This window comes from Mesoplodon bidens, assembly GCF_964165515.1.
Source record: "Mesoplodon bidens genome assembly, chromosome: 2".
Lineage (NCBI taxonomy): Eukaryota > Metazoa > Chordata > Mammalia > Artiodactyla > Ziphiidae > Mesoplodon > Mesoplodon bidens.
This window is the reverse complement of record NC_138177.1, coordinates 166294542-166318954: the sequence shown is the minus strand read 5'-3', so window position 1 is coordinate 166318954 and position 24413 is coordinate 166294542. Positions and strand designations below refer to the sequence as shown.

At 44.1% G+C, this 24413-nt stretch overlaps 1 protein-coding gene across 3 annotated transcripts in view; it reads left to right on the top strand.

The window, feature by feature from the left end:
• Positions 1-4425: 4425 nt before the first annotated feature.
• DHDDS (dehydrodolichyl diphosphate synthase subunit) overlaps positions 4426-24413 on the top strand; it is a 28793-nt gene continuing 8805 nt past the window's right edge. For 2 of the 3 annotated variants that reach the window (XM_081224146.1, XM_081224144.1), the window contains exons 1-8: positions 4426-4505; positions 5215-5330; positions 7382-7498; positions 9880-10022; positions 12775-12891; positions 13765-13866; positions 20304-20418; positions 23185-23292. In XM_081224146.1, coding sequence (XP_081080272.1) covers positions 5268-5330; positions 7382-7498; positions 9880-10022; positions 12775-12891; positions 13765-13866; positions 20304-20418; positions 23185-23292 — 765 coding nt within the window. In that variant the 5' untranslated portion in view covers positions 4426-4505; positions 5215-5267. Of the gene's footprint in view, positions 4506-4530; positions 4583-5214; positions 5331-7381; positions 7499-9879; positions 10023-12774; positions 12892-13764; positions 13867-20303; positions 20419-23184; positions 23293-24413 lie in introns of those variants that run through there. The other variant, XM_081224145.1, reaches the window with a different exon arrangement.

Genomic DNA, 24413 nt, shown 5'->3' with positions numbered 1-24413 from the left:
AGAGTGGAGAAAGTGGGGATAGGGTGGGTAGGGGGCAGATGGCACTGCCATATATCTCAGGCCGGGAGCCAAAGCGTCACCCCCTCTTCCCTCTTGGTGGGGGGAAGGGGTGAGGCAAAGAAACTCCAATCATGTTCTATCCAAATGCACATGAGGGCTTTGGGGGGTAACCCTTCCTGCATGCTTTATCTGAGTCTCCACCCCCAGAATCTCCAGCTTTTGAAAGTGGCCTGCATAGGGAAGTTGTTTTACTCTTCAAGAAGGATATGGGATAATATTTCCCGTGCCAGAGTGAAAAGATTAAGCATGAGACCAGATTGATGGACCCAACCCACAAACCACTACATTCTGTGGGAGGAAATATCTCAGGGGTAAGGCAGGGTTTTCCACATCTTGTCTGCTCACAACCTCCTCCTGGGAGAGAGTGCTGAGAGAACTGTCCCAAGCAGTGGGTTGTGATGATAGGCAAAAGGGGGGTTGAGGGAACAGCTGCAGACCTGCTGCTTCTAAGCTCACTCCCACCCCATTCTGGGCCAATACAATTTTATTTATTTGCTCCCTTGGATGACTGTACCTTGGGTCCCACTTTCTTCAGGATGCCAACTGCACTAGCTGTGTGCGAATGACGTATCTTGTGCATTTTAACTTTTTTTTTTCATAATATAAATATTCTGGTTTTGTATTTTTGTGTATTTTAATCTAAGGCCCTCATTCCTGCACTGTGTTCTCAGGTACGTGAGCAATCTCAGGGATAAGTCGGCAGCAGCTCCGGGTCTGCACAGCAGGAATACTTTTTGTTGCTCTATCACCAGAGAGAACAACTATTTGGAGCGTATAGCCTATTGAACTACCTCATTTTTGCCAATTAGAGCTGGCTTTTCTGCCACAGTGTCCTCTTGAAACCCCTCCATCTTCAATGTTTCATGGGAGACTAGGTTTTAACTGGGTTGCCTCATGACTTGGTCTCCTTCTACTGAAAGATTGGAAATTGGTCTGAACAGGTAAAGGTGGTACAGAGAGGTTAGGAGAGGCTGGGCCAGGTAAAAGGTGCAGAGAGGGGAAGCCAAGATTAGGCAGAGGTCATCTGTATGCGTGATAAAGGATTCCTGTTCCAGACCTCTAATCCCAGGGAATAGGACTCGCTTTACATACCAGGTCCATCCTTCAGTGGATTGGGCTAGGCCTAACATACACAACAGGGTGTATTGTATGCGTTTTTGTAAAAACTGTGAGTTGGTAAGGACAGGTTTTAAGAATGATGCCTCTGTACCCATCTTGAGCTGCCCAGAGATGGATATATGAAGCAAGGACAAGATCCTTAATCTTTAACAATTCTGGACTTTTCCTCCTTGGTTTCCAGAGAGACCATCAGTGATGGCTTCTTTGTGGTTTCCAGAGCCAGTGTCCTGCCCTGCTGCAGCAGTAATTAGTGTCATGGTAGCTAAAGGAGAAAAGGGGGTTTCGTTTACATGCTGTGAGATCACTGCAAACCTACCTCACTGTGTTGTAACGGGGCAAATGCAATAGAACGCATTGGGTGATGTGTGTCTGATCCTGGGTTCTTGTCTCCCCCAGTTGCTGCCCCCCTCTAGTTATTGTATTTGTCTGGACTTCGTAGGACTTCACAAGTAGCTGATTTGGTGATTGCTAGGTGGCCTAGTTTGTGTAAATATAATGTGTTGGTCTTCTCCGTGTTCTTTTGGGGTTTTATTGTTTACAAACTTCTTTTTATATTGAGAAAAATAGCCAAAGCATCTTTGACAAAAGGTCTGCACCAGCCAAAAAGATCGAAACATAAACTTGGGGGCCCCTCTTCCTGAAGTGGGAGGTCTTGAACTACACTTTCTTTTGTGTTCCCCTTCCCCTGCCTATTTCGAACAAGATTTTCTGTCCTAAAAACTGTATTCCTACCCCTTCTTTTTTCCCCCTTCGTGCCCTCCCCCAAAATAGTCCATACACCTATACGTTTAATTTGTGGGGTGTCTGTGATTAAACAGTTTGTGCAAAAATCCTGAAGAAGCTAAGAACTCACCATCCCTTGTTCTCAGTCTCCTGAGTCATGACCATTCCTTGATTTGATTCATGCCAAACAGACTGCTGTCTTTGGATGGATTAAAACCTACTTTAATCTCTAATCCTAGGGTTGAGAGGAGCAACGAGGGGGCCTTCCATGTAGAAAGTGGGGTTGGGAGACCATGAAGGGAAAGATGAATGTATAGCCAAGTCACTCAGGAACTTTTATGCAGGTGCAGGAAACTTATGTCAAAGTGGCCACAAAATTGTTTAATAGGAGACGGACGAATGTAACTCCATGTTTACTGCTAGAAACCAAAGCTTTGTGTGAAATCTTGAATTTATGGGGAGGGAGGGAGGGTAGAAAAGCATGTACCTGTTCTTCATCCCTTCCCCTCATTACTGAACTGCAGGAGACTGAGCCCCCTTGGGCTTTGGCGACCCCATCTGGGCAGTGTTTATTTGTTGGTTGATTTTGCTGTGCCAGGTACTTCCTTTCCCATTTGCTATCACTTTGTAACACACATGCTGACCCTTTTCCCTTCCCCTTCTTTTCCTTGGGAAAATACAATGAATAAAGACTTATTGGTACTGAAACTGTCATCTCCTTGGTTGATATTTAAGGTGCTTTCTTCCTACCATTATTTCCACTTTCTTGGATTGGGACTCAGAAGTCACAAGAAGAACCATTAAGTTTTCTGTTCAGCCATTTTGTTAGGAGTGAATCTTGAAAGTTCAGTCTTTTTAGCACCTCATTACGGTGGATTTTTGTTTCTAGTTAAGGCCTCTTGTCCTTTCCTTGGAAGCTGCCACATTCAAGAGGGGATTAAGGGCTTGGCATGCATAAGAATGGGGTTGCCTGTGCCACTGACTGGGATGAAAGGATGGGGCCATGGCTTGGGGCATGAGACCCTAATAATACTTTGTCCCTTGCTCCTCAAAGCCCTTTACAAATCTTAATTAATTAACCCCCTGCAGCAACCCAGGGATGGAAATACACGGGAAACTGGAGAAATTGAGGCCAGAGGAGATACACTGACCAGCTATAAACACATGTTAACAAGTTCACTGGCCTTCTGATGAACACTGTATTTTTAAATTTAAACATCTAGCTCCCCCTAAGGGAAGGACGGTTTAGAAAAGAAAGACTTGATTGGAGGCATACCAACTATCACACAAAGTGCATGGAAACGTTAACAGAACAAGGATAAGAAGTTTCATATATCCCTCTAGGGACTTCCTACCAAAAGTCAAAGCTGACATTGGAAGATGTTAAAAGTAGCAACCTACTACTGGACTTCAGTAAATGGTTTTCCTGCAAAATTGAAGTAATCAGCTAGGCAGAAACTTACTAACCTACATGCAAAGCAGGAAGGATGGAAAAGCTTAAGAGACTATTCATGGGTGGGTTACTCATCTCTGGAGGGCATTCTTTGATCATTTCACTCTGTTAAAAGTAACCCTTTCATCAGAAAGAGTGGAAGACAAACGTAATGAATCGGGAGTCATGACTGCAGTATCTCTTCCTTGCCTTGTTTCCTTGACACTGCAACCCAAAGTAAGAAACTACAAGAAGGTTCTCTGAAAATGATAAAGTTTTTTTTTTTTTCTTTTCCCTTCTCTAATTTTGAGAAAACTAAACTCCCAATATCTTTTGTGAGTTAGTGCCTCAAATTCCTGCAACCCTTTTCTTTAAAGGTTTGGTATAGAATGAATGCCCTTGATTTTTCTGTCAGGGTTAGTTGATGGCCTTTCTTAAACTTTAGAAGTCATTCTTAAGTTGTTTCTGGCCTAACCCTTTTTTGAGTTCTTTGGGTAGGTCCTGAGAATGCAAATCCTAAAATCTTGAGTGCCTTAAATCAGCACAAAATGGACTGATATTAAGTGCCCTGTGAGGCTAACTACGGCTAGGAACTTCGCAAACGATTAAATTCACTAAATTAGACAAAACAGTATAAAAACAGGATTTTTAAGACTTGTACCAAAAAAAAACCCAAACAAAAAGCACTTGTACCAGAGCTCTAAAGCCAGTGCTGCGGCCTTCCAGTTAGCAGGACGCTGCCTTACCCCTTTTCTCAACAGTCCAAACTGCCACCAGTGGCTAAGAAGTCCCAGCATTTCTGAGGTGGGGCTCCCCTAATTCTTGCCCCGTAACCTAGCCCGCCTGACTGTCTACAGACTTCTCGGCTCTCCCAGGTGGTCTGAACCCCGCCTTCCCCAGCCGGGTCCCTCGCACGTGGCCCGGAGCCGCGTATCCCGCGCGGTTATCCCCTTCACCCAACCCCGCCCCGCCCCAGGAGTGCGAACAGCCGAGAACTCTCGCTCATCTCCGTTCCTCCTCCGAGCGCGCAGGCGCAGGCCAGGGCCCCGCCCATTAGGTGACGGCAGAAGCGTGTCCCAGCGCCCAACGATGACGTGTTCTTCCAGCGCCACGTCGTGAGGAAGTGTCGGTCCCCTCGAGCGGTTGAAAGGTGCTGGCGGAGACTGTCAAGGTGCTGGATTCAGGGGGTGGATTAGAGAAGAGGAGAGAGATGACTGAGCGGGAGGCAGCTGTGGGAGAGACAAAGGGGTCAGTGGAAGATACAAGTGAGGGAGTAAATAATTGGGAAATCTCTGGGGTAGGAGGTAACAGGTACAACAACTGAAGGGGTTAGTGACCCGGAGCCCCGAGAGTGGGAAACAGCCTGGTGGAAGATGGAGAAGGAAGAAGGGGAAGGATCAGGATGTAGGCACTATGATGTGACAGGAAGCAGACTTACATGTTCAGAAAAAGGCAGTGCAGACTCTGAGAAAAAAGGAGATGGGAGCAAGGTCCACCAAGCCCATAGAACCAAGGAAAGGCCTCTGCCCCAAAGGGCCTATTGGCTTATAAATTCTGGGTGGTGAAAGACTAGAGACTTAGGACAGTGTCTTTTTTTTTTTGGCTGTGCCGGGTCTTAGTTGCGGCAACGGGATCTTAAGTTGCAGCATGCGAACTCTTAGTTGTGGCATGTGGGATCTAGTTCCCTAACCAGAGATCAAACCCGGGCCCCATGCATTGGGAGCGCAGAGTCTTAGCCACTGGACCACCAGGGAAGTCCAGGGCCAGTGTTTTTGGATTCTGATGCTGGCTGATCTCTACCGTTTTGGTGAATCCCTGCAAGCCAGCCATAGTTGTTTGCAGGTGTGGTGACTTCTAATTCTCTGTCTTGTTTATACAAGGTTACCTGGTTGGTGTATAATTGTTCTGTGCTTCTTCTGCTGAGGCAAGAACTATGTCATGGATCAAGGAAGGAGAGCTGTCGTTTTGGGAGCGGTTCTGTGCCAACATCATAAAGGTGAGCAGTGGCCCAAAGCACCAGTTGGCCTTTTGGTTCGTTGGGTAATCTTATATCAAAACCTGTTATAAAAACTGGGTAACCCATGATGTTTATGGATTTGTAGTAGAATTTAGCAATGGTATCAAAGAGCCTTAGAATTGCAGGTAAGTTCCAGGTCTACATTTCTGGCAGATTATTGTCCTAACTCTCACATTTTCAGGAAACCTGAGACCTCCCAATATCATTGGGCAGCATAGACTGTTAGATCTTCCTGAAATTTGTTTCCCTAGAACTTTGATCTATTATTCCTAGTACTGTCCTCTGGGCTTTTTTTGGTTTTGTTTTGTTAATTTATTTTTGGCTGCGTTGGGTCTTCGTTGTTGTGCGCGGGCGTTCTCTAGTTGCGGCGAGCGGGGGCTACTCTTCGTTGCGGTGCGTGAGCTTCTCACTGTGCTGGCTTCTCTTTGTTGTGGAACACGGGCTCTAGGCGTGCTGGCCTCAGTAGCTGTGGCACGCGGGCTCAGTAGTTGTAGCTTGCGGGCCCTAGAGCTCAGGCTCAGTAGTTGTGGCCCCATGGGTTTAGTCGCTCTGCGGCATGTGGGATCTTCCCGGACCAGGGCTCGAACCCGTGTCCCTTGCATTGGCAGGCGGATTCTTAACCACTGCGCCACCAGGGAAGCCCCTGACCTCTGGGTTTAGATAAAATAACTAATCTTTCTTTGATGTGACAGTAGAGCGTAATGGTTAAGAGGGCTCTGGAGGCAAACGTGAATGGAAGTCCTGTTCTCTCAGTTATTAACCATGTGACTTTATATGGTGATTTTGAGGATTAAATGAAACTACATAGAAAACACTCAGCACCGTGTGTAGCAGTTTTTAATTACTATCATTGGGGCTGTCTTTCAACCATTTGAAGACTACAATCACTCTGTTTCCTACACTCCACTCCCTAGATCTTGCCTCAGCTTTTTCTCTAGGAATCACAGCAATGTTATATCCTCCTCATATGAAGGGTTTGATATTGCAGCCAGTCAGCTTGGTTTTATTTGTCAGCCACAGGCTGTCAAGCAGCAAGTAGCAGTGACTTTATGAGTAAGCAAGCCTTGTACCCACACAGACACTCACACACAAATGCCAGGTGATCTCAGGCAGTCCAGGAAATACAAAAGCATCTCCTCAAGGAACCACTGCGGCCACATGTTGGGAAGAACAAGCTGCATGACTTTACCGGAATTTTTTTTTTTTATGGCTATATATGGGGGACAAAAGTAGAAAATTTTGGGAGATGCAGGGGAAGTGGTCTATGAAGAGCCCCTCCAGTGAGGAAAAATAGCCCAAGGAGTGAATTTTTGCTATGATAGACAACAGAAGTCTGCTCTAGGCCAGGTAAGAAGCTTTGTTTGCCCCCAAAATGTCTTTTTTGTTTGTTTTCCAATGGCTCCTGACATTTAAATTTTTATAAAAATCTTGATTGGCTTCTCTTGTAAAATAAGAAGATCCAACAATATGAGGCCCCCATTCCTGTGTGACAGGACTCGGATAAAACTGAGAAGCGTATGCCTCTTTTATGTGGAGGGTGCCCTTTACATTTGGCCATACCCATCAATATCCTTCCTGTGCCTTCCAGTTGAAGGCTAATGAAACCAAGGTGGTGGTTAAAGGCATATGGTTAGGAGATGAACCCTGAAAGCACATAGACCTAAGTTTGAATCCCCACTTTGTCTCTTCTTGGCTGTGTGACTTATGCAAGTCACTTGACCTCTCTGAGCCTCAGTTTTTTCACCTATAAAATGAAGATAACACTATTTACTTCGCATGTTTGTATGATAAAAAATTAAGATGAAATGTGAAAAGCTCAGCATAGTACTTGGCATGTAGTAAGGGCTCAATAAACATAAATAAAAATGAATAAAAGTGCTTAATGCTTATGTATTGAGCTAAAAGTACAGAATACCCAGTTCCCTTCCTCAGGGCTTCTATCATATAGCTCAAGCCTGTCAGCTTGGAATATTGTCTCCCTTTATCTCTGAGGAGTATGTGATGTGTTCATTTGTCTTCTTACTACACAGGCAGGCCCAATGCCCAAACACATTGCATTTATAATGGATGGGAACCGTCGCTATGCCAAGAAGTGCCAAGTGGAGAGGCAAGAGGGTCACTCACAGGGCTTCAACAAACTGGCTGAGGTGGGTACACATTGCAGAACCCAAGGTGAATGGTCTGTGGAGAATTGGATTATAGCTAGAAAACCAGGCCCTGAGTTTGCTGTGGTTTGAGAGTGTTTTTTTATAGCTGTTTGTCTGTTTTATTGCTTGCTTGCTAGCCATAGATCTCATATCAGCATTAACAGAAAATCAAGTCATCCCGTGAATCATGGCAAAATATTAGAAATAAGAACAAAATTGTCTCCTCTTACCCCTTTAATCAACAATTTATGTCTTTCTGTGCCTCATCCCAATCCTTGTAATATGTTCAACATGACTTAACATTTATAAAATTACATCTATAGCTTTGATAACCTTATTTTTTTCTTGACATTTTGGCAAGTATTTTTCTAGGTTGATCTATAGCTTTCTACCTATATGTTTTAATGGCTGTGGAACATTTTTCCTGAGGATCTGACATAGTTTGTTTAGCTGCTCCACTATTATTGGACATTATAAATGGTACTAGTTTAGAATAAATTCTTAGAAGTGACATTTCCAGAGCAAAGGTAGAGGGTGACTACCCATCCTGAGGTTGAGGTGTTTCTCAGGACACAGGCCTTTAAGTGCTTAAACTAGGAAAAGTGCCAGACAAACCAGGACATCACTCCAACCGAACGTCATCAACATTTTATGGTTTTAATGCCCACTGCAAATTGGGAAACAGTAAATTTAACAATAACGATGGAATATGGCGATCTTTGTGAAACTCTAGCCCACGGATTCCAGCTTCCTGGCACAGGAACACGTCCTGAAGCCAGGGCAGTGATATTTTTTGCCTTGAATGAGTGGTTGTGGGGTTCTCTCCAACACTGAGGTCTTCAGGTTTGTTGATCTCAGTTTCTCTTTTGTGACTAAGAGGCAGTTTTTGCCTAGTGCTTAGGAGCTTAAGCTCTGTAGTCACTCAGAACTCGTTGGCACTCCTGCTCTGCCACTTCCTGGCTCTGTGACCTGCTGCAAGTTACATAGCTTCCCTTTGCCTCAGTTCCTTCCTCTGTAAAATGGGGAGATTACATGAGGATTAAACAGGATGGCACGATGAAAAGCATGTGGCACAAGACCTGACATAAAGGATGTGCTCAAAAAATTGAAGCTGTTGTTATTAGCCTATATTAACTGAGGTCAGTGGTGGGTTCCGACCCAGGTGTACCCACCAAGTTCGCTGCCTGGTAAGATCTTCAGGGCCCAAGCCTATTCAAGTGTCAGGTTTGCTCTGGTAATTTTCCTGAGGTGGCAGTGAATGGGTTTGTATGTCTGATAAGGGATTAGAAAGGTAGCTCTTCAGCTTTATTTCTTCAGTTCTGTTTGAATGTCTTCTGTCCCTTACCTTTAACCTCCAGGCTCCCCATCTCAACACTGTTATTCTCATCTCCAGTTTGTTCTCCACCTTTAGTGGCACTGGGTTAGAGCAGTACCAAAGGACTGAGTTTAAATTTGAGTTTCACTTCTTTTTTCGTTGAGGTATAAGTTCATACAGGGAAATGCACAGATTTGGGGTTTTGACAGTTGCATTCATCTGTCTAATCCACACCCCTGTCAAGATACAGAACATTTCCATCTCTCTAGCAAGTTCCTTTGTGCCCCTTCCCAGGCACACCCTGTCCTCCCTCCTCTTCTCCTCCCCTTCCCCCTCATTTTCTGATTTCTATCACTCTAGATGAGTTTTTGCTGTTCTAGAACCTCATATAATGGATTCATACGGTAGAGCTGTGGACTTTTGACTCGTCTTCAACTTTCTGAGCCTCAATTTGATCATCTCTAAAGTAGGCATGAAAACAATAATTCCTTTCTCAAGGGGTAGCTTGAAGAATCCAATGAAATAATGTATGTGAAAACCCTTTGCAGACTTAAATGGTACACAGCTGTGCAATTGTTGCTTTTATTCTTATAACTCATCAGCCTCTCAGTCTATTGGATTAATGATGTTATGCTGTGAGTAATAATACCTTGTGTTTTTATGTATCTTTAGCCACCTTGTGAGGGATGGATTGTGATCCTATTTTACAGATAAGGAGACTTAGGCCCTGAGAGGTTAAATGATATGCCTGCAGTCACACAGCCAGTGCTTGATGGAGTGAGAGACGAGAGCCTAGATCTTTACTCTCTCAGTGAAGAGCTCTTTCCAGTAAACCACAATAGCATCAGCATAATAGTACTCATTAAGTTCACATTTTTCAGTCTCTCAGGTGGTGGCTTTCTGCGTATTTGGTTCATTATTCTGAGAGAAGCATTGGTATTATCCTAGCTTTACCCAGTTTGGGGAGGAGAAAAGTCTGTCTCTCACTGAGTCGGGGCTGAGGCATCTCCTGTTTCCCTTCCTGCTCTTTCCTTGTACCCTAGCTCCTTGCCTTCTCCCCTCTCAGACTCTGCGTTGGTGTTTGAACCTGGGCGTCCTAGAGGTGACGGTCTACGCCTTCAGCATTGAGAACTTCAAACGCTCCAAGAGTGAGGTAGATGGGCTAATGGATCTGGCCCGGCAGAAGTTCAGCCGCTTGATGGAAGAAAAGTAAGATGCTGTCAGAGGGGGAGCCTGTGTTCTTATACCACCTCCAGCCTTACCTAACCCTCAACTGTCTTTTCTGAGGCTAGTTAAGGAACTCTAAACCCTTCTACTGTTAGACCCCTTCAGTGGCAAATATGGCAAGCTAGTTTTTCTTTCTTTCTTTTTCTTTCTTTCTTTCTTCCTTCCTTCCTTCCTTCCTTCCTTCCTTCCTTTCCTTTCTTTCTTTCTTTCTTTCTTTTTTTTAAAGGGGACATTTATTTGAGGATATAGAGGTATTTCACAGAATTCAAGGATAAGGATAGCCAACCTCAGGCAAAACCGAAGCCAGGAATTGAAATCCATTAGGTAGAACCTCCTCAGACATTTATTTCCTTTGCTCCGCAGACTAACTTTGTCTGCTACAAGAGAGCTGCTCAGAATGAATTAAAACCCTTAATTGGTCCACCTTAGTTCAAATTTCTACCCCAGGACCAGTGAACTGTGACCAGGGAAGTAGAGTGAGAGAGACTTTGAAAAAGCCATTTTCTGCTGTGCAGTCCTCCCTAAAAAGTTACTGTACTTCCCTGCATATACCCTTGGACGGGACAGGATGATGCATAAAAGGCCTTTATGGGGATGAGTCAGTACTATTCTTGCTATCACTAAGTTTAAGCTTAACTTAGGGAGCAAAGCCAGAATGGGGCAAAGTGGAAGTTTGGTGGAGATTATTTGTTTCAAAGCGTGGAACCCTCTTCAGCCAGGACTGCCCCAAAGTCTTCATTACAACCATTCTCTGCCCAGCTCCTCCCCACACCAGGACCAGGAAGATGAGAGAACAGAGAGCTTAGAGCTCTAGTGGAGCTGGGCCTAGGACAGTTCTGTCATTTCCATCCCTGTGTGGGTCAGGGTGCAGGGAGCATAGCCAGGCTTCTCTCAGTCCATATTAGTCTCTGGGCCACAGACATTACTCCTTCCCATGTGGCTCAGAATTCACACCCAAGGGGCTGGGGACAGAGGTAATGGGGACACATTCCAGGTGTTCAGATTCTTCAAACTCTTCTGTACTTCACACTAATCTTCCCTTTTTTAAGTGCTTATACTATGTGTCAGGCCCTGAGCCTAACATGTACTCTCATTCAAAATTCACATTATCCTATGAGAAAGATATTATTATCCCAGTTGTAGAGAGGAGGAAAGTAAAAACCAGAGAAGTTTAGGGGTGTATCCTGGGTCATGCAGCTATCAGACAGGCAGAGCCAAAACACACAGGGTCTTTCTGACTCTAGAGCTGAGCTGTTGTCTGCTGTAGAGACAAGAAGCAGTCTTAACACTTCTTAAAAGATGAAAATGCATGGCAGTAGAGGTGCTCCTGAGATTGTTCTAGTCAGTCACGAGTAGAGAAGATGGTCTTAGGTTATTAAGTCCTAGACAGAGCAAGAAGAAACCTTAGTGGTGGTTTTCCAACAGTGTTCCACAGAACCCCATAGTTGTGAGGAGTGGGCATGCAAGGACCCAGAGGGAATGGGGTATACAGTGCTTGTTTGCATTTATCTATTTTATATATTGGGCTTCTGTTTAAGATTTGATTTGAAGAAAGACTTGTTTGGCTAAAAGAAGTTTGGAAAACCAGTGGCCTAGTTCAGTTTCATCAGTTGGGAAACTAATCCTGGTGAAGAGAAGAGAAAGGTTTGCCCATGATCACGCAGCTAGCTAGTGGCAGAGCCAGGCTGGGAGCCCAGATCTCCTGGCTCCTCGCCAGGGCTTTTACACCTCCTTCCTCAGGTCATGTGCCTGATGTCTGAGAATAAGCACTTTCACAGTATGACAGGGGTGGTTATGCAAGGTCAGATAGTAATCGGTGGCACTAGGCACTAGGGCTTGAATCTAGGTATTACTTTTTTTTTTTTGGCTGCACCACACAGCATGTGAGATCTTAGTTCCCTGACCAGGGATGAAACCCGTGTCCCCTGCAGTAGAACCACGGAGGAACCATGGAATTCCTGAATCTAGGTATTCTTATTCAAAGTAACATTTGAACAAAGTAGTTCGTTCAAGATCAGACAGCTGGTGAGTAGAAAGCCAGAAATCGAACTTAGGGAGTCTGGTTCCAGAGCCTGTCTTTTTAATCACAGCATTACACTGCCTCCATATATATATATATGTCTGATCTTGAACAAATTACTTAACCTGCCTGTGCCTCAGTTTCTTCGTCTGTAAAAGGGGAATGATAATGGTGTCTGTGTCAAAGGTTGATGTAAGGATGGAATGCATGTAAAACACTTAGACCAATGTCTGGCACTTAGTAAACATATAATTAATGTTAGATGTTACAAAAGTAACCAATAATACAACTCCTGCTGTTGAGGAGTTTATTCACCCATCAAAATGGGACAAACAGCACAGAATACATGAAATGCAACTTGTCAACAAGGACACACAAGGCGGTGTCATGTGTGGTAAAGAGGTTTGGGTTCTCAAATCAGGCAAACCTGGGATTCGGTCCCGACACAGCACTTGATGGCTGTATGACCTTGGGCAATCCCTATCTAACTATTCTCTCTGAGCCTCAGTTTCCTGCTGTAGAACAGGGAATGTAGTAAACTCCCTTCAGAGTTGTTGAGGGCATTCAGTGAAATACTACTTGTAGATCAGTGCCTGACACACAGGAAGGTGCTCAAAGACGGGTAGTTGAGTATCAGCTAAGCACTTCGCTTTCTCCAGCTCAGCAGCTGCTCTGTCCCACCTCCCAAACCTGCCTCCTTTCCCCCCCGATCAGGGAGAAACTGCAGAAGCATGGGGTATGTATCCGGGTCCTGGGTGATCTGCATTTGTTGCCCTTGGATCTCCAGGAGCTGATCGCACAGGCTGTGCAGGCCACCAAGAACTACAGCAAGTAAGTGTTCAGCTGTCCCCTTCGGGACCTGTGTTAATCTATGACTCCCTGCTAACTTTAGGGAGACGTCCTGGCCCTTCCTTGGTCTGCATTTGGTACAGGAGGTAACGAGGGGTTGGCTTTGGATGCTTGAGACTTCTTCCTCCATCTGCAGGGCAGACCAGAGATGGTTCTGCAGCACCTTGTTATATGGGTGTATACTCACACATACAGTTTCTTATCTTCCTCCTTCATGTGCCTTGCCCCCCATGTACATACGTATTTATATATATATATATATATATATATATATATATAAAAATATATATATGTGTGTGTGTGTGTGTGTGTGTGTGTTTAATGGACAGGGAATGGGGTGGGAATGTAGCAGGCCTTATCCCAGTCTCTGAAGACAGATCCTTCAAGAAATTCTCTTTCTGTCCCACTGCTTTAACCAATAGAGGGGATGACCTTGGAAGGGCATGCAGATGCAGAGGGGAACAGAGTTTAATAATCCAGACTTCATTATGTGTGGCTTTGGAATATAATGCATATTTGGCAGTGGATTTGTTTCACATCAGACTTCCTTCCTATTCTTCTTTGCTTGTTCTAATATCACAGTGAATTCACATCCTCTGAAAGCTGGGTGTTAGCAGAAGGGAAGAAGATTAGGAGAATAATAAGGGACAGTTAGTATTTTTCTTATTACACAATGTTTTTTCCCCAAGAAAACTTGGAAAACTCAAAAAATTAATAATCTCGCTTTTCAGAGGTATCCCTGGTTAACATTTGGTGTGTGTTTCTTCTACCACAGAAGGGCTGCTCTGTAATAAGTGACTCCACTCCTTAGTCCCTGTCCCCCTTTGGTAAATTATTCTGTTCTTCCCTTCTCAGGTGTTTCCTGAACGTCTGTTTTGCTTACACATCCCGTCATGAGATCAGCAATGCTGTGAGAGAGATGGCCTGGGGAGTGGAGCAAGGCCTGCTGGATCCCAGGTATCGCAGTTGTTCAGCGTGATAGGGAAAACAGGCATGCACCGAACCATAAAATCCCTCCTAAGTCATGTACTTGAGCCAGAAGTCAAGTTGGGAATGTATGTGGAAAGATTTGAGAGGGGTGGTCCCCCGCACTTAGAGCTTTGGAATGACTTATTATAGCCTGCTTCAGAATTTCTGTGTTCACCACAAACCAAGAAGCTCCAGAAAAAATGGCATGGCTTGTAGCAACACTGTGGCATTCAATACAACACCATGCCCTGCTGGCCCTTTGGCAGAGTTTTTCTAAGAATGATTTTTCAGGAATGCAGCTTGTTGGGGGTACTGGCCTTTAGCCCTCTCATGTTACAGTTCCATGCAAGATCCAGGTATTTTTCAAAAAGAAAGTTGTTCATCATTAGCAACACGGTAGAATTATTAGAGCTGGGAGAGACTTTAGAAGCCATCTGTCTGTTATTATTAGTGTAACCTTTGGTAATAATATTAGTAAACTAACAACAGCAGTAGTAAAATAATAGTAGCAAAAAACAAGCCAGGCAATGTGTTATGCTGTGTTTATTTGATTAAGTCAATATTCTCGTGTTTAAGAGATTTGAGTCTTTTCTCCATTTTATAGATGAGAAAACTGAGCTCACATTGAAATGACTGTCCCAAGGTCATTCTGCTAGTAAGTGCCAGAGCTGGGACTCCTATCAAAAACTGTCTGATTCCAGAGTTTTTGTCCTTACCTTTATTATATATGGGATTGTGGGACCCAGGAGTTTTTCTGACTCCCTTCTTGGGTGTAATTCGATTTTCCTGGGAAACTAAATTAAAAATGAAGAAGTTTCTCAGTGAGAATGAAATTAGATAAGAAGAAAAGGAGACAGTTTTTAAGGCTATCTTATGAATCCCTCTCCTCTCCAACAGCCGAGTGATCTTTCTGTGCCACATAGTTTATGCATTCAATCATTTATTCGTGTAACAAATATTTTTTAAGTGCCAACTAAAGGCCAGACACATTGCTGTATATAGGGGATACAGTGGTAAAAATAAAAAACACATATTTCCTGCTTTCGTGGATCTCTGGTAAGGGAAACAAACATTATCAACATTATACAAATTAGCATAAATTTATAATGATGGTAAGCATGATAAAGGCATTGGTGCATGGTTCAACAAGAATTTATAGTAAGAGGAATGGACCTGGTAGGGAAGGCTCCCCAAAGGAAATGATAAGTGACGTAAGAAGTGGGTGAGAGGATAAGCAGTAACTGGGGAAAGAGGCAGTATTATGAGGAGCTTGTTGGTTGCACAAATACTGTTGGAATAATTCAAGTAGAGAGTACTTGGAAGGGAGCTTGGATTATGGTGGTGATGGTGGAATAGACCAAACAGACTGCATTAAGAGCTATGAAGCAGATCAAATAGAGAGGACTTGGGGGGTGGTGGTGGGATGAATTGGGAGATTGGGATTGACATATATACACTAATATGTATAAAATATATAACTAATAAGAACCTGCTGTATTAAAAAATAAATAAAATTCAAAAAAAATACTACTGAGAGAAAAAAAAGTCGAGAGGACTTGATGGACTGACTCTGGGATAAGGATGTGTTATGGGTGACTCCAGGGTTTTTGACTTTTAAAACAGTGGATAGTGGTGCCCTTCTCTGTGCTGAGAACCCTGAGAGGCTGCAGTTTGAGGAAGAAAGTCAGGAGTTTGGTTTGGGATATATTGTAGATGTTGAACACAGATATCAGGTTGACAGTAGAGAGAAGTGGGGACTGGAGATAGCAGCATGGTACCTGAAGCAAAGAGAGAGCATGAGGAGTCTAAGGAGAGTCTAGAGTGAGAAGAAGAGAGGGCCTAGGATGGAGTTTTGAGAAACTCATAAGTTTTACTGGCTGGGTAGAGGGAAATGAGCCTTAAGGAAAAAAGAGAATCAGCAACCAGAAAGGTAGAAACAAAAGGGCTGCCAGTATTACAGAAGCCAAGAAAAGAGGGTGTTTGTTAGTACAGGTGGGGTGGCAGGTGTGCATTGGTGGGAGCAACAGTGTCAAATGCTGTAGAGTGGTCAATTAATACGTGGATTGAAAATGAGCCATTGGGGAAGAAACATTAAGATACTGGTTAAGTTGGCAGTATGGGGGCTGGGCAGGAAGATGAGATATAAGTAGATGAGGGATATATAAGTAGATGAAAGTTATTGATAATTTTCTGATTCTTGGCTTGGGGAATGATTTCATAGTTCATTTTATTCTTAGTGCTTTACGATTAATGTTTTATATAATTTTTTGTATAAATTAAATAACATATTAAAAATAAGGGACAAGTGTTTATGCTAAACAGAAAAAAAGCTATTTAGGAAGCAGATTTAATATGCATTCATGCCTGGAACTAGAACTCTGATCTTGCCTCCTAGTGCAGCGTGATTTATACTGATACCACATTGCAGTAGCCACTGACCCCCTGCTTCTTGCCCAGCTAGTTTTCTCATATCCATTTTCTCTGCCCTGCGTGGTTTAGTAACTTGCCTGTGTGGGTTAGTCATGCAGACATGGCGTGGGCTGGGTGGGTTACTAGGGTAAGGAGGCTGATGTCTCAACCCATCAGCTCAGGAAGCTTGATGTTCAACTCAGACTGGGCTGATCAGGGCCTGAGGCAGTGCTCTTTACATTATTCAGCTTTAGACAAATCCATATTTATAACAGAGAGTCAATGAGTTAATTACAGTCAGGCTCTACCCTTCCCATAACTGGAATTTTTCAATTCTCTCATCACGACCATCCAACTCCTCATTTTCCTTTCCTCCAGGGTAATATATTTTTTTCTAGCAGTCATTTTAATAGATTGTTTTTTGAATCTCAAATTATAGAAGAAGGAATTAGGTTTAGCATAAATGATAGTTAATAAACTCTCTTGAGCAGGTCTTGACCGTCTGTAGGCCTCTGTCTTCCTCTTAAAACAATAGTGTTAATAATAATTGCTAATGTTTACTAAGCATTTACTCTGTGCCCAGCACTTGCTAAGTATTCCACGTACATTATTTCATTTAATCCTTAGACCCTTTGAGGTAGATACTGTTTTTATAAATTGAACCTTGCTGTGAGGTTAAATAACTTGTTCGCACAGTTGACCAGGATTTCCAACCTGGCTCCAGAGCCTGTGTTCTCTTTCACTATGGCATACTGACTGCCTTATAAGAAGGTTGAAATGAACAAAAACACAGTATAAAAATAAAAATTAGGGGCTTCCCTTGTGGCGCAGTGGTTGAGAGTCAGCCTGCCGATGCAGGGGACACACGTTCGTGCCCCGATCCAGGAAGATCCCACATGCTGCAGAGCGGCTGGGCCTGTGAGCCATGGCCGCTGAGCCTGCGCATCTGGAGCCTGTGCTCCGCAACGGGAGAGGCCGCAACAGTGAGAGGCCCACGTACCGCAAAAAAAAAAAAAAAAAAAAAAAAATTAATAACTAATAGTTATCAGGGACTTCCATGACTGTCCAGTGGTTAAGATTTCACCTTCCAATGCACGGGGTGTGGGTTTGATCCCTAGTCAGGAGCTAAGATCCCACATGCCTCGTGGCCAAAAAACCAAAACATAAAACAGAAGCAATATTATAACAAATTCAATAAAGACTTTAAAAAAAAATGGTCCACATCAAAAAAATATACTGAAGGGGCTTCCCTGGTGGCACAGTGGTTGAGAGTCCGCCTGCCGATGCAGGGGACACGGGCTTGTGCCCCAGTCTGGGAAGGTCCCACATGCTGCGGAGCGGCTGGGCCCGTGAGCCATGGCCGCTGGGCCTGTGCATCTGGAGCCTGTGCTCCGCAACGGGAGAGGCCACAACAGTGAGAGGCCCACGTACCACACACACACACACACACACAAAAAAAAAAAAAAGAAAAAAAAAGAAAAAATAATTTTATATATATATATATATATATATATACACACACTAAAAATAAACAATAGTCATCAGATCTTATTATGAGGCAGGCATGAGACTAGTAGAAGCTTATCATGCATATTCTCATCTAATTTTCATATAAGGTAGTGACTATTATTTGTCTTATTTTGTAAGACCAGTTAACCAAGGTTTAAAAAGTTTCGTTGATGGGCTTCCCTGGTGCTCCAGTGGTTAAGACTCCGCACTTCCACTGCAGGGGCTGAGGGTTCGATCCCTGGTTGGGGAATTGAGATCTGCATGTCATTCCGATGCTGCGCGGCGTGGCCAAAAAAAAAATTGCAGACACATTTGAAATTCAGAGGGGTTATGTGGGGATCCAAAGTCCCACAGCAAGGTAGTGGGTCTGGAAATAACCTTTATTCCTCTTATTTATGTAGTGCTTTATAGTTCCCAAGGTACACTCAAATCTGTTATTTCATTTGATTTGACTCTCACAATAATCTATAAGTAGATAGGACAAATGTGCCATTTCAAAAATAAGAGAGCTGAGAAATTGTTGATTGCACAGGGTTTCACTTTTTTGGGGGTGGGGTGCTGCTCCATGTGGCCTATAGGATCTCAATTCCCCGACCAGGGATTGAACCCAGGCCATGGCAGTGAAAGTGCCAAATCCTAACCACTAGACGACCAGGGAACTCCCAGGTTTCACATTCTTAATTAAAGAATTAAGATCATGCTGTCAAGACAAGACTCAGGGAAATTATCAGGGAAATCTGAACCAGAGCCCTTCCTATTGCCCAGTCATAAGTGAATATTATTTACCATATGATGGTACAGAAAATAAAGCTCCCTCTGTGGTTTGCAAAAAGATGACTGAGAGATGGAGTAACTTACCCAAAGGCACACAGCTAGTAAGTGTAGATCCTTATTCTGAACACTCAGCCCAGATCTCTGCTTTTTTTTGACTATGCTCCCAGAAAAATGTTCCCACCCAGAAATTTTGTCTTCTAGACCCTTCCTAAGATGCAGCTGTTACCACCTGGAGATTATGAATCCTGCCTCTAGGTACTTAGCAGGATAGGTAAACAGTATTCTTGGAACCACCACACACCAGTCTTGCAAATACCCTCTTTCCATGGACAGGAGAATTTAACTTAAGATAAGTGCTGCCAGTCCCCATTCTTCCTTCATTCCGTCTCCTTTCTGAGTGTCTGCTTGGGAAAGTAGCTCTTATCAAACACAAGAGGGCTCATCATTTTGCTGTTTTTTCAAATCCTAAGTAAAGTGGATTTTTTGCAGTGTTTCACGGTCCATATGACTTAAATTTAAGGTTTTTTGTTTGTTTTTTTTTTTGCGGTACGCGGGCCTCTTACTGCTGTGGCCTCTCCCATTGCGGAGCACAGGCTCCGGACGTGCAGGCTTAGCAGCCATGGCCCACGGGCCCACCCACTCTGCGGCATGTGGGATCTTCCCGGACCGGGGTGCGAACCCGTGTCCCCTGCATCGGCAGGCGGACTCCCAACCACTGCGCCACCAGGGAAGCCCAAATTTAAGGTTTTAAAAATGTTCTCTATAATAAATTCAAACAATAACAGACGTATATAAAGTAAAAAGAGATAGTATTTCCTTCTTATCCAACCTTCCAGAGGTAATCACCATTAATAGAATGGTGTATGCCTTTCTAGATTTTGTTCTTTGTTTATATATACATGTATTCACATGTGTGAGTGAGTGTGTGTGTGTATTTTCCACACTGTATTTTTTCTGAAACGTGCTTTTTTCATTTAATATTACATCTTAGACATCTTTCCAAGTCCATGCATTTAGATTTATCTTTATTAAAAACAGTTGCATAGGGGGCTTCCCTGGTGGTGCAGTGGTTAGGAATCCGCCTGCCAACGCAGGGGACACGGGTTCGAGCCTTGGGCTGGGAAGATCCCACATGCCGCGGAGCAACTAAGCCCATGTGCCACAACTACTGAGCCCATGTGCCACAACTACTGAAGCCCACGTGCCTAGAGCCTGTGCTCTGCAACAAGAGAAGCCACCGCAATGAGAGGCCCGCGCACCACAACTAGAGAAAAGCCCGTGCACAGCAACGAAGACCCAGTGCAGCCAAAAATAAATAAATAAACTTATTTTTAAAAAAAACAAAACAGTTGCATAGTATTTCATCAAATTGCAGAGTCATAGGGTGTATCCATTTTAAAAACAAGATGTTTTAAGTGAAGGACAACACACATTCTGGTGGGTGCATCTGGTTTTAGGCTGCAACTAAATGGCTTTGGGCAAATTTTTCATCTCTGAGCCTCAGTTTCCTTATCTATAAAGTGAGGATAGAAGTACCTAATGTAGTTGTGAGGATTGAAACCATTCATTAATTTATCAAGCATTTGCTGAGGGCCTTCTACATACCAGGTAGTATTGGCTAATGTATTTGATGGTGTTCTATAAACTGGGAAGCTTTATGTAAGAAAGTTCACCATGAGAATAATCCAAAAAGAGATGTGGACTTATCTTTGTCTCTTCCCCACTCACCTTAGCGATGTCTCTGAGTCTCTGCTGGATAAGTGCCTTTATACCAACCACTCTCCTCATCCTGACATCTTGATACGGACTTCTGGGGAAGTGAGGCTCAGCGACTTCCTCCTCTGGCAGGTAGGTCGTTTCCAACCATTGTTCTGTTTGTGTCGAAACTGAAAACTGTGACTGCACCCACAAAACAGATTGGAGGGTCAGCTAAAATCCAGAGAAATGTCTCCAGGCTGTGCCTGGGTAACTTTTGCTATCCCTTCCTCATCTGTCCCTGGCTTTGTGAGCCTGTGTAGTTCTTGCTGTCTAAAGTGCCCAGGGGAAAAATCAAGGCTATCCAGCTGTGGTGAAAGCTTTACTCGTACCTCTCTTCAAGGAACTGGACTTCTGCCTTAGGTCTCTGAGCATAAGCTCCTGCCCTGGTAACCTGCCATGTCACCCAGCACCTCTGGGCTAGAACCTCGCCTTGCATTTACTAATTTCTCACCTTTAGACTAAAGGGCTGCATCTACACAAGCACAGGCCACAGGAGATATAAACTGTATGCAAACTCTTTCTTCAGGGCCTGCCATTGCCTATCAGCTCAGTTATCCCAGTGTAGGTAGTTCTCTAAAAGCCCATATCCAAATAAGTTTGTCTTTGCTTGAAAATCTCCATCATCTGTTAAGTTGGCCCCTGGGTAGCACTTGGCTGGGGGAAATCTTGTTCAAGGAGAGGCTGAAGGGAGAAACTCGGCTTGGAAGCAATTCACATGGTAAAGTTCTGGAAATTTTAATGGACCATAGTCTTAAGAGTGAACTAAGAAGATTTAGCTACTGAAGATACTTTTAGTCTTTGGCTATATTGAAAGCAGTATAATGTGCAGCTTATGGTTTTATGGCCCATTCTGCTGGTCAGATTATGTCTGGAGGGTTTACTTCTGGGCACTGGGTTTTAAGAGATTGCACTGGGGCTTCCCTGGTGGCGCAGTGGTTGGGAGTCCGCCTGCCGATGCAGGGGACACGGGTTCGTGCCCCGGTCTGGGAGGATCCCACGTGCCGCGGAGCGGCTGGGCCCGTGAGCCATGGCTGCTGGGCCTGCGCGTCCGGAGCCTGTGCTCTGCAGGGGGAGAGGCCACAGCAGTGAGAGGCCCGCCTACCGCAAAAAAAAAAAAAAAAAAAAAAAAGAGATTGCACTGGTAAACTAGAGGACTTAGCAGAAGAGGCCAACCTGGATGGCAAGGAGTCTAAAGCTCATGTCCTATAAGGCAGGGGTCCCCAACCCCTGGGCCACGGACCACTACCACCAGTCTGCGGCCTGTTAGGAACCGGGCTGCACAGCAGGAGGTGAGCAGCGGGCGAGCAAGCGAAGCTTCATCTGCCGCTCCCCATCGCTCGCATTCCTGCCTGAACCATCCATCCATCCCCCCACCCGACCCTGTCCATGGAAAAATTGTCTTCCATGAAACCGGTCCCTGGCACCTAAAAGGTTGGGGACCGCTGCTATGAGGAATGAGTGAAGAATAATGGTCTGGGAAAGAGAAGAATGGTGATAGTTTATTCTCTTGGGAAAAAAATATTGAGTTCCTCCTTTGTGCTGGAAATATGGCAGTAACCAAGTTAGAAATAATCCCTACTATCATTTATTTATTTATTTACTTACTTACTTATTTATGGCTGCGTTGGGTCTTCGTTGCTGTGCATGGGCTTTCTCTAGTTACCGCGAGCCGGGGATACTCTTTGTTGCAGTGCGTGGGCTTCTCATTGTGGTGGCTTCTCTTGTTGCGGAACATGGGCTCTAGGCGCGTGGGCTTCAGTAGCTGTGGCTAGAAGGCTCTAGAGCGCAGGCTCGGTAGTTGTGGCGCATGGGCTTAGTTGCTCCGAGGCATGTGGGATCTTTCCGGACCAGGGCCCGAACCTGTGTCTCCTGCATTGGCAGGCGGATTCTTAACCACTGCGCCACCAGGGAAGCCCAACCCCTACTATCTTAAAACTTACAGTTTGTTGGAAAAGACAAACTGAACAAGTCATTACAACCTTGGGAACAGATAACAGGCAGTTCTAAGCTAGCCTTCAAATATTTGAAAGAATGTCAGTTTGAAGAAGAAATAAAGTTGTTCCAGAGAAACGACCTGAGACCTTGGTAGGTGACATTGGTTTAACTTAATGAGCTATCTGACAGCTAAAGTTATCCCCCTTGAGGCACTGAATTCCTCACCACTAAAGGTGTCAAGCAGTGGCTGTCAAGAATGTTCCAAAAGGGAGTCTTACATCAGTGATTATTGTTAAAAGTTCACCCAGCTCTGTGCTCTGCTTTATGTATGTTATCTTGTTAAATTTTCACAGTACCTTAAAAATTAGTTATTCTCATTACCCAGTTTTACAGTTGAGGACACTGAGGCCCAGAGAAGTTAAGCAACTTACCTGAGGTCAAATAGATGGTAAACGGTGGAGCCAGAATTCAAAGCCAGGCAGTCAGGCCCCAGAGCCCATGCTCTTAACCATTGTCCCATACTCTGCTACTTAAAAATAACAATGGCAGCTACCATTTGTTCATTGCTAACTTTTATCAGACACTGTGTCTCCCAGATGACCTCTAAGGGCCAAGAGCCAGTAACATAATCTAGATGTTATTTCATAGCCCTAAAATTGGCTTAGAAAAATCCTGGTGGAAATGTTGATCTAGTCTCGCTTTAGTCCTGCCTTGCTACAGGCAGGTGATTTTACTGCCTCAGATGACCTGTCCCCCTATTAGTGAGTGAATCCGGGCTGGCGGCAGCAGCTGCAGCTCAGGATGCCTGTCCAACCTCCTCTCTGGGTGTGATCAGCCTGCTCTTTCTTTGGAGCCTGACCAAGGATGTGTTCCAGTAACATGTTATTAAACCATACTCTCTTCCTTCCCCACCTTTCCCAGACCTCCCACTCCTGCTTGGTGTTCCAGCCTGTTCTGTGGCCAGAATACACATTTTGGAACCTCTGTGAGGCCATCCTGCAGTTCCAGATGAACCATAGCATGCTTCAGGTAAGAGTTCAGGGCTGGCCTGACTGGATGGAATGGAAGAAAAGGTTAGCGTTGATTGACCACCCACAGCTATATATGTCAGGCACTTGCTAATAATCATGTTAATGATAGTGATGAGTAGCTACCACTTACTGAGTATTTACTATGTGTCAGGCACTGTGAACAGTTTATATGCACTATCTCATTCAATGTTCCCAAGAACCCAATGAGGTAGGTATTATTAGCCCCATTTGTGCAAATGAGTAAATCAAAATTATTTAGCTAAGGACACATAACCAATAAAAGACGGAACTGGGATTCAAGTTATAAATCTTTAATCTCTTTACTGTGGAAACCCAGAAAAGGCTTCTCAGAGAGATTGGCCATTACTCCCTGAAGGAATTAGCCTAATAAAAGATTGTAGAAGTGGAAGTATACAAAATCCAAGATGCTTCCAGAGGGGTTAAAAATGAAATAGCACTGTCTTTCTGTTGTATGAAAGTGTGTTCTACCAAGACTTGAAGTTCTGCTTTCAGTTTTGATCACCAGATCTTGAAACAGGTTTCATTAGGAGGCAGAGTCACCTACGTCTGATTAGGGCTCTTAATAACAATGGCAGTGCGTGTGGTGGTGGCAGCTAACGTATTGAGGGTCTACTAAGGCACTTTGGTGTTTTCATGTAAGTTTTCTCATTTAACCCTTCCAGCAATCCAGCAGGCTTGGCATCCTCGTTTTTCAGATATGGCAACAGAGGGGCAGGGTAACTGTCCCAGGGTCACAGAATTTTAAACCCAAAGCTGGTGCTGCTTCTTGAGTCTGGAGAGATAATGGCCAGGAGGAAATAATGATATAAGTCAGGGCTTTTCGGTCCTCTTGGCATCGCAGACTCCTTGGAGAAGCTAACGAAAGCCGTAGACCATCTCCCTAGAAAAATTGCAAAGATCACTCTAACACATGGCATTTTGCATAGAATTACATTAATCCCTTTAACACATAAACTGCTTCTGGGGGTTCACATAACTCCTAAAATCTTTCCATGAATCCCAAGTCCAGAACTCCTGGAATAAGTCAATCAAATCATGAAGGTTTGGTCATGTGCTTGATCATTTAGTCTCAGACTATGAGGAAATTGAAAAAGGAAG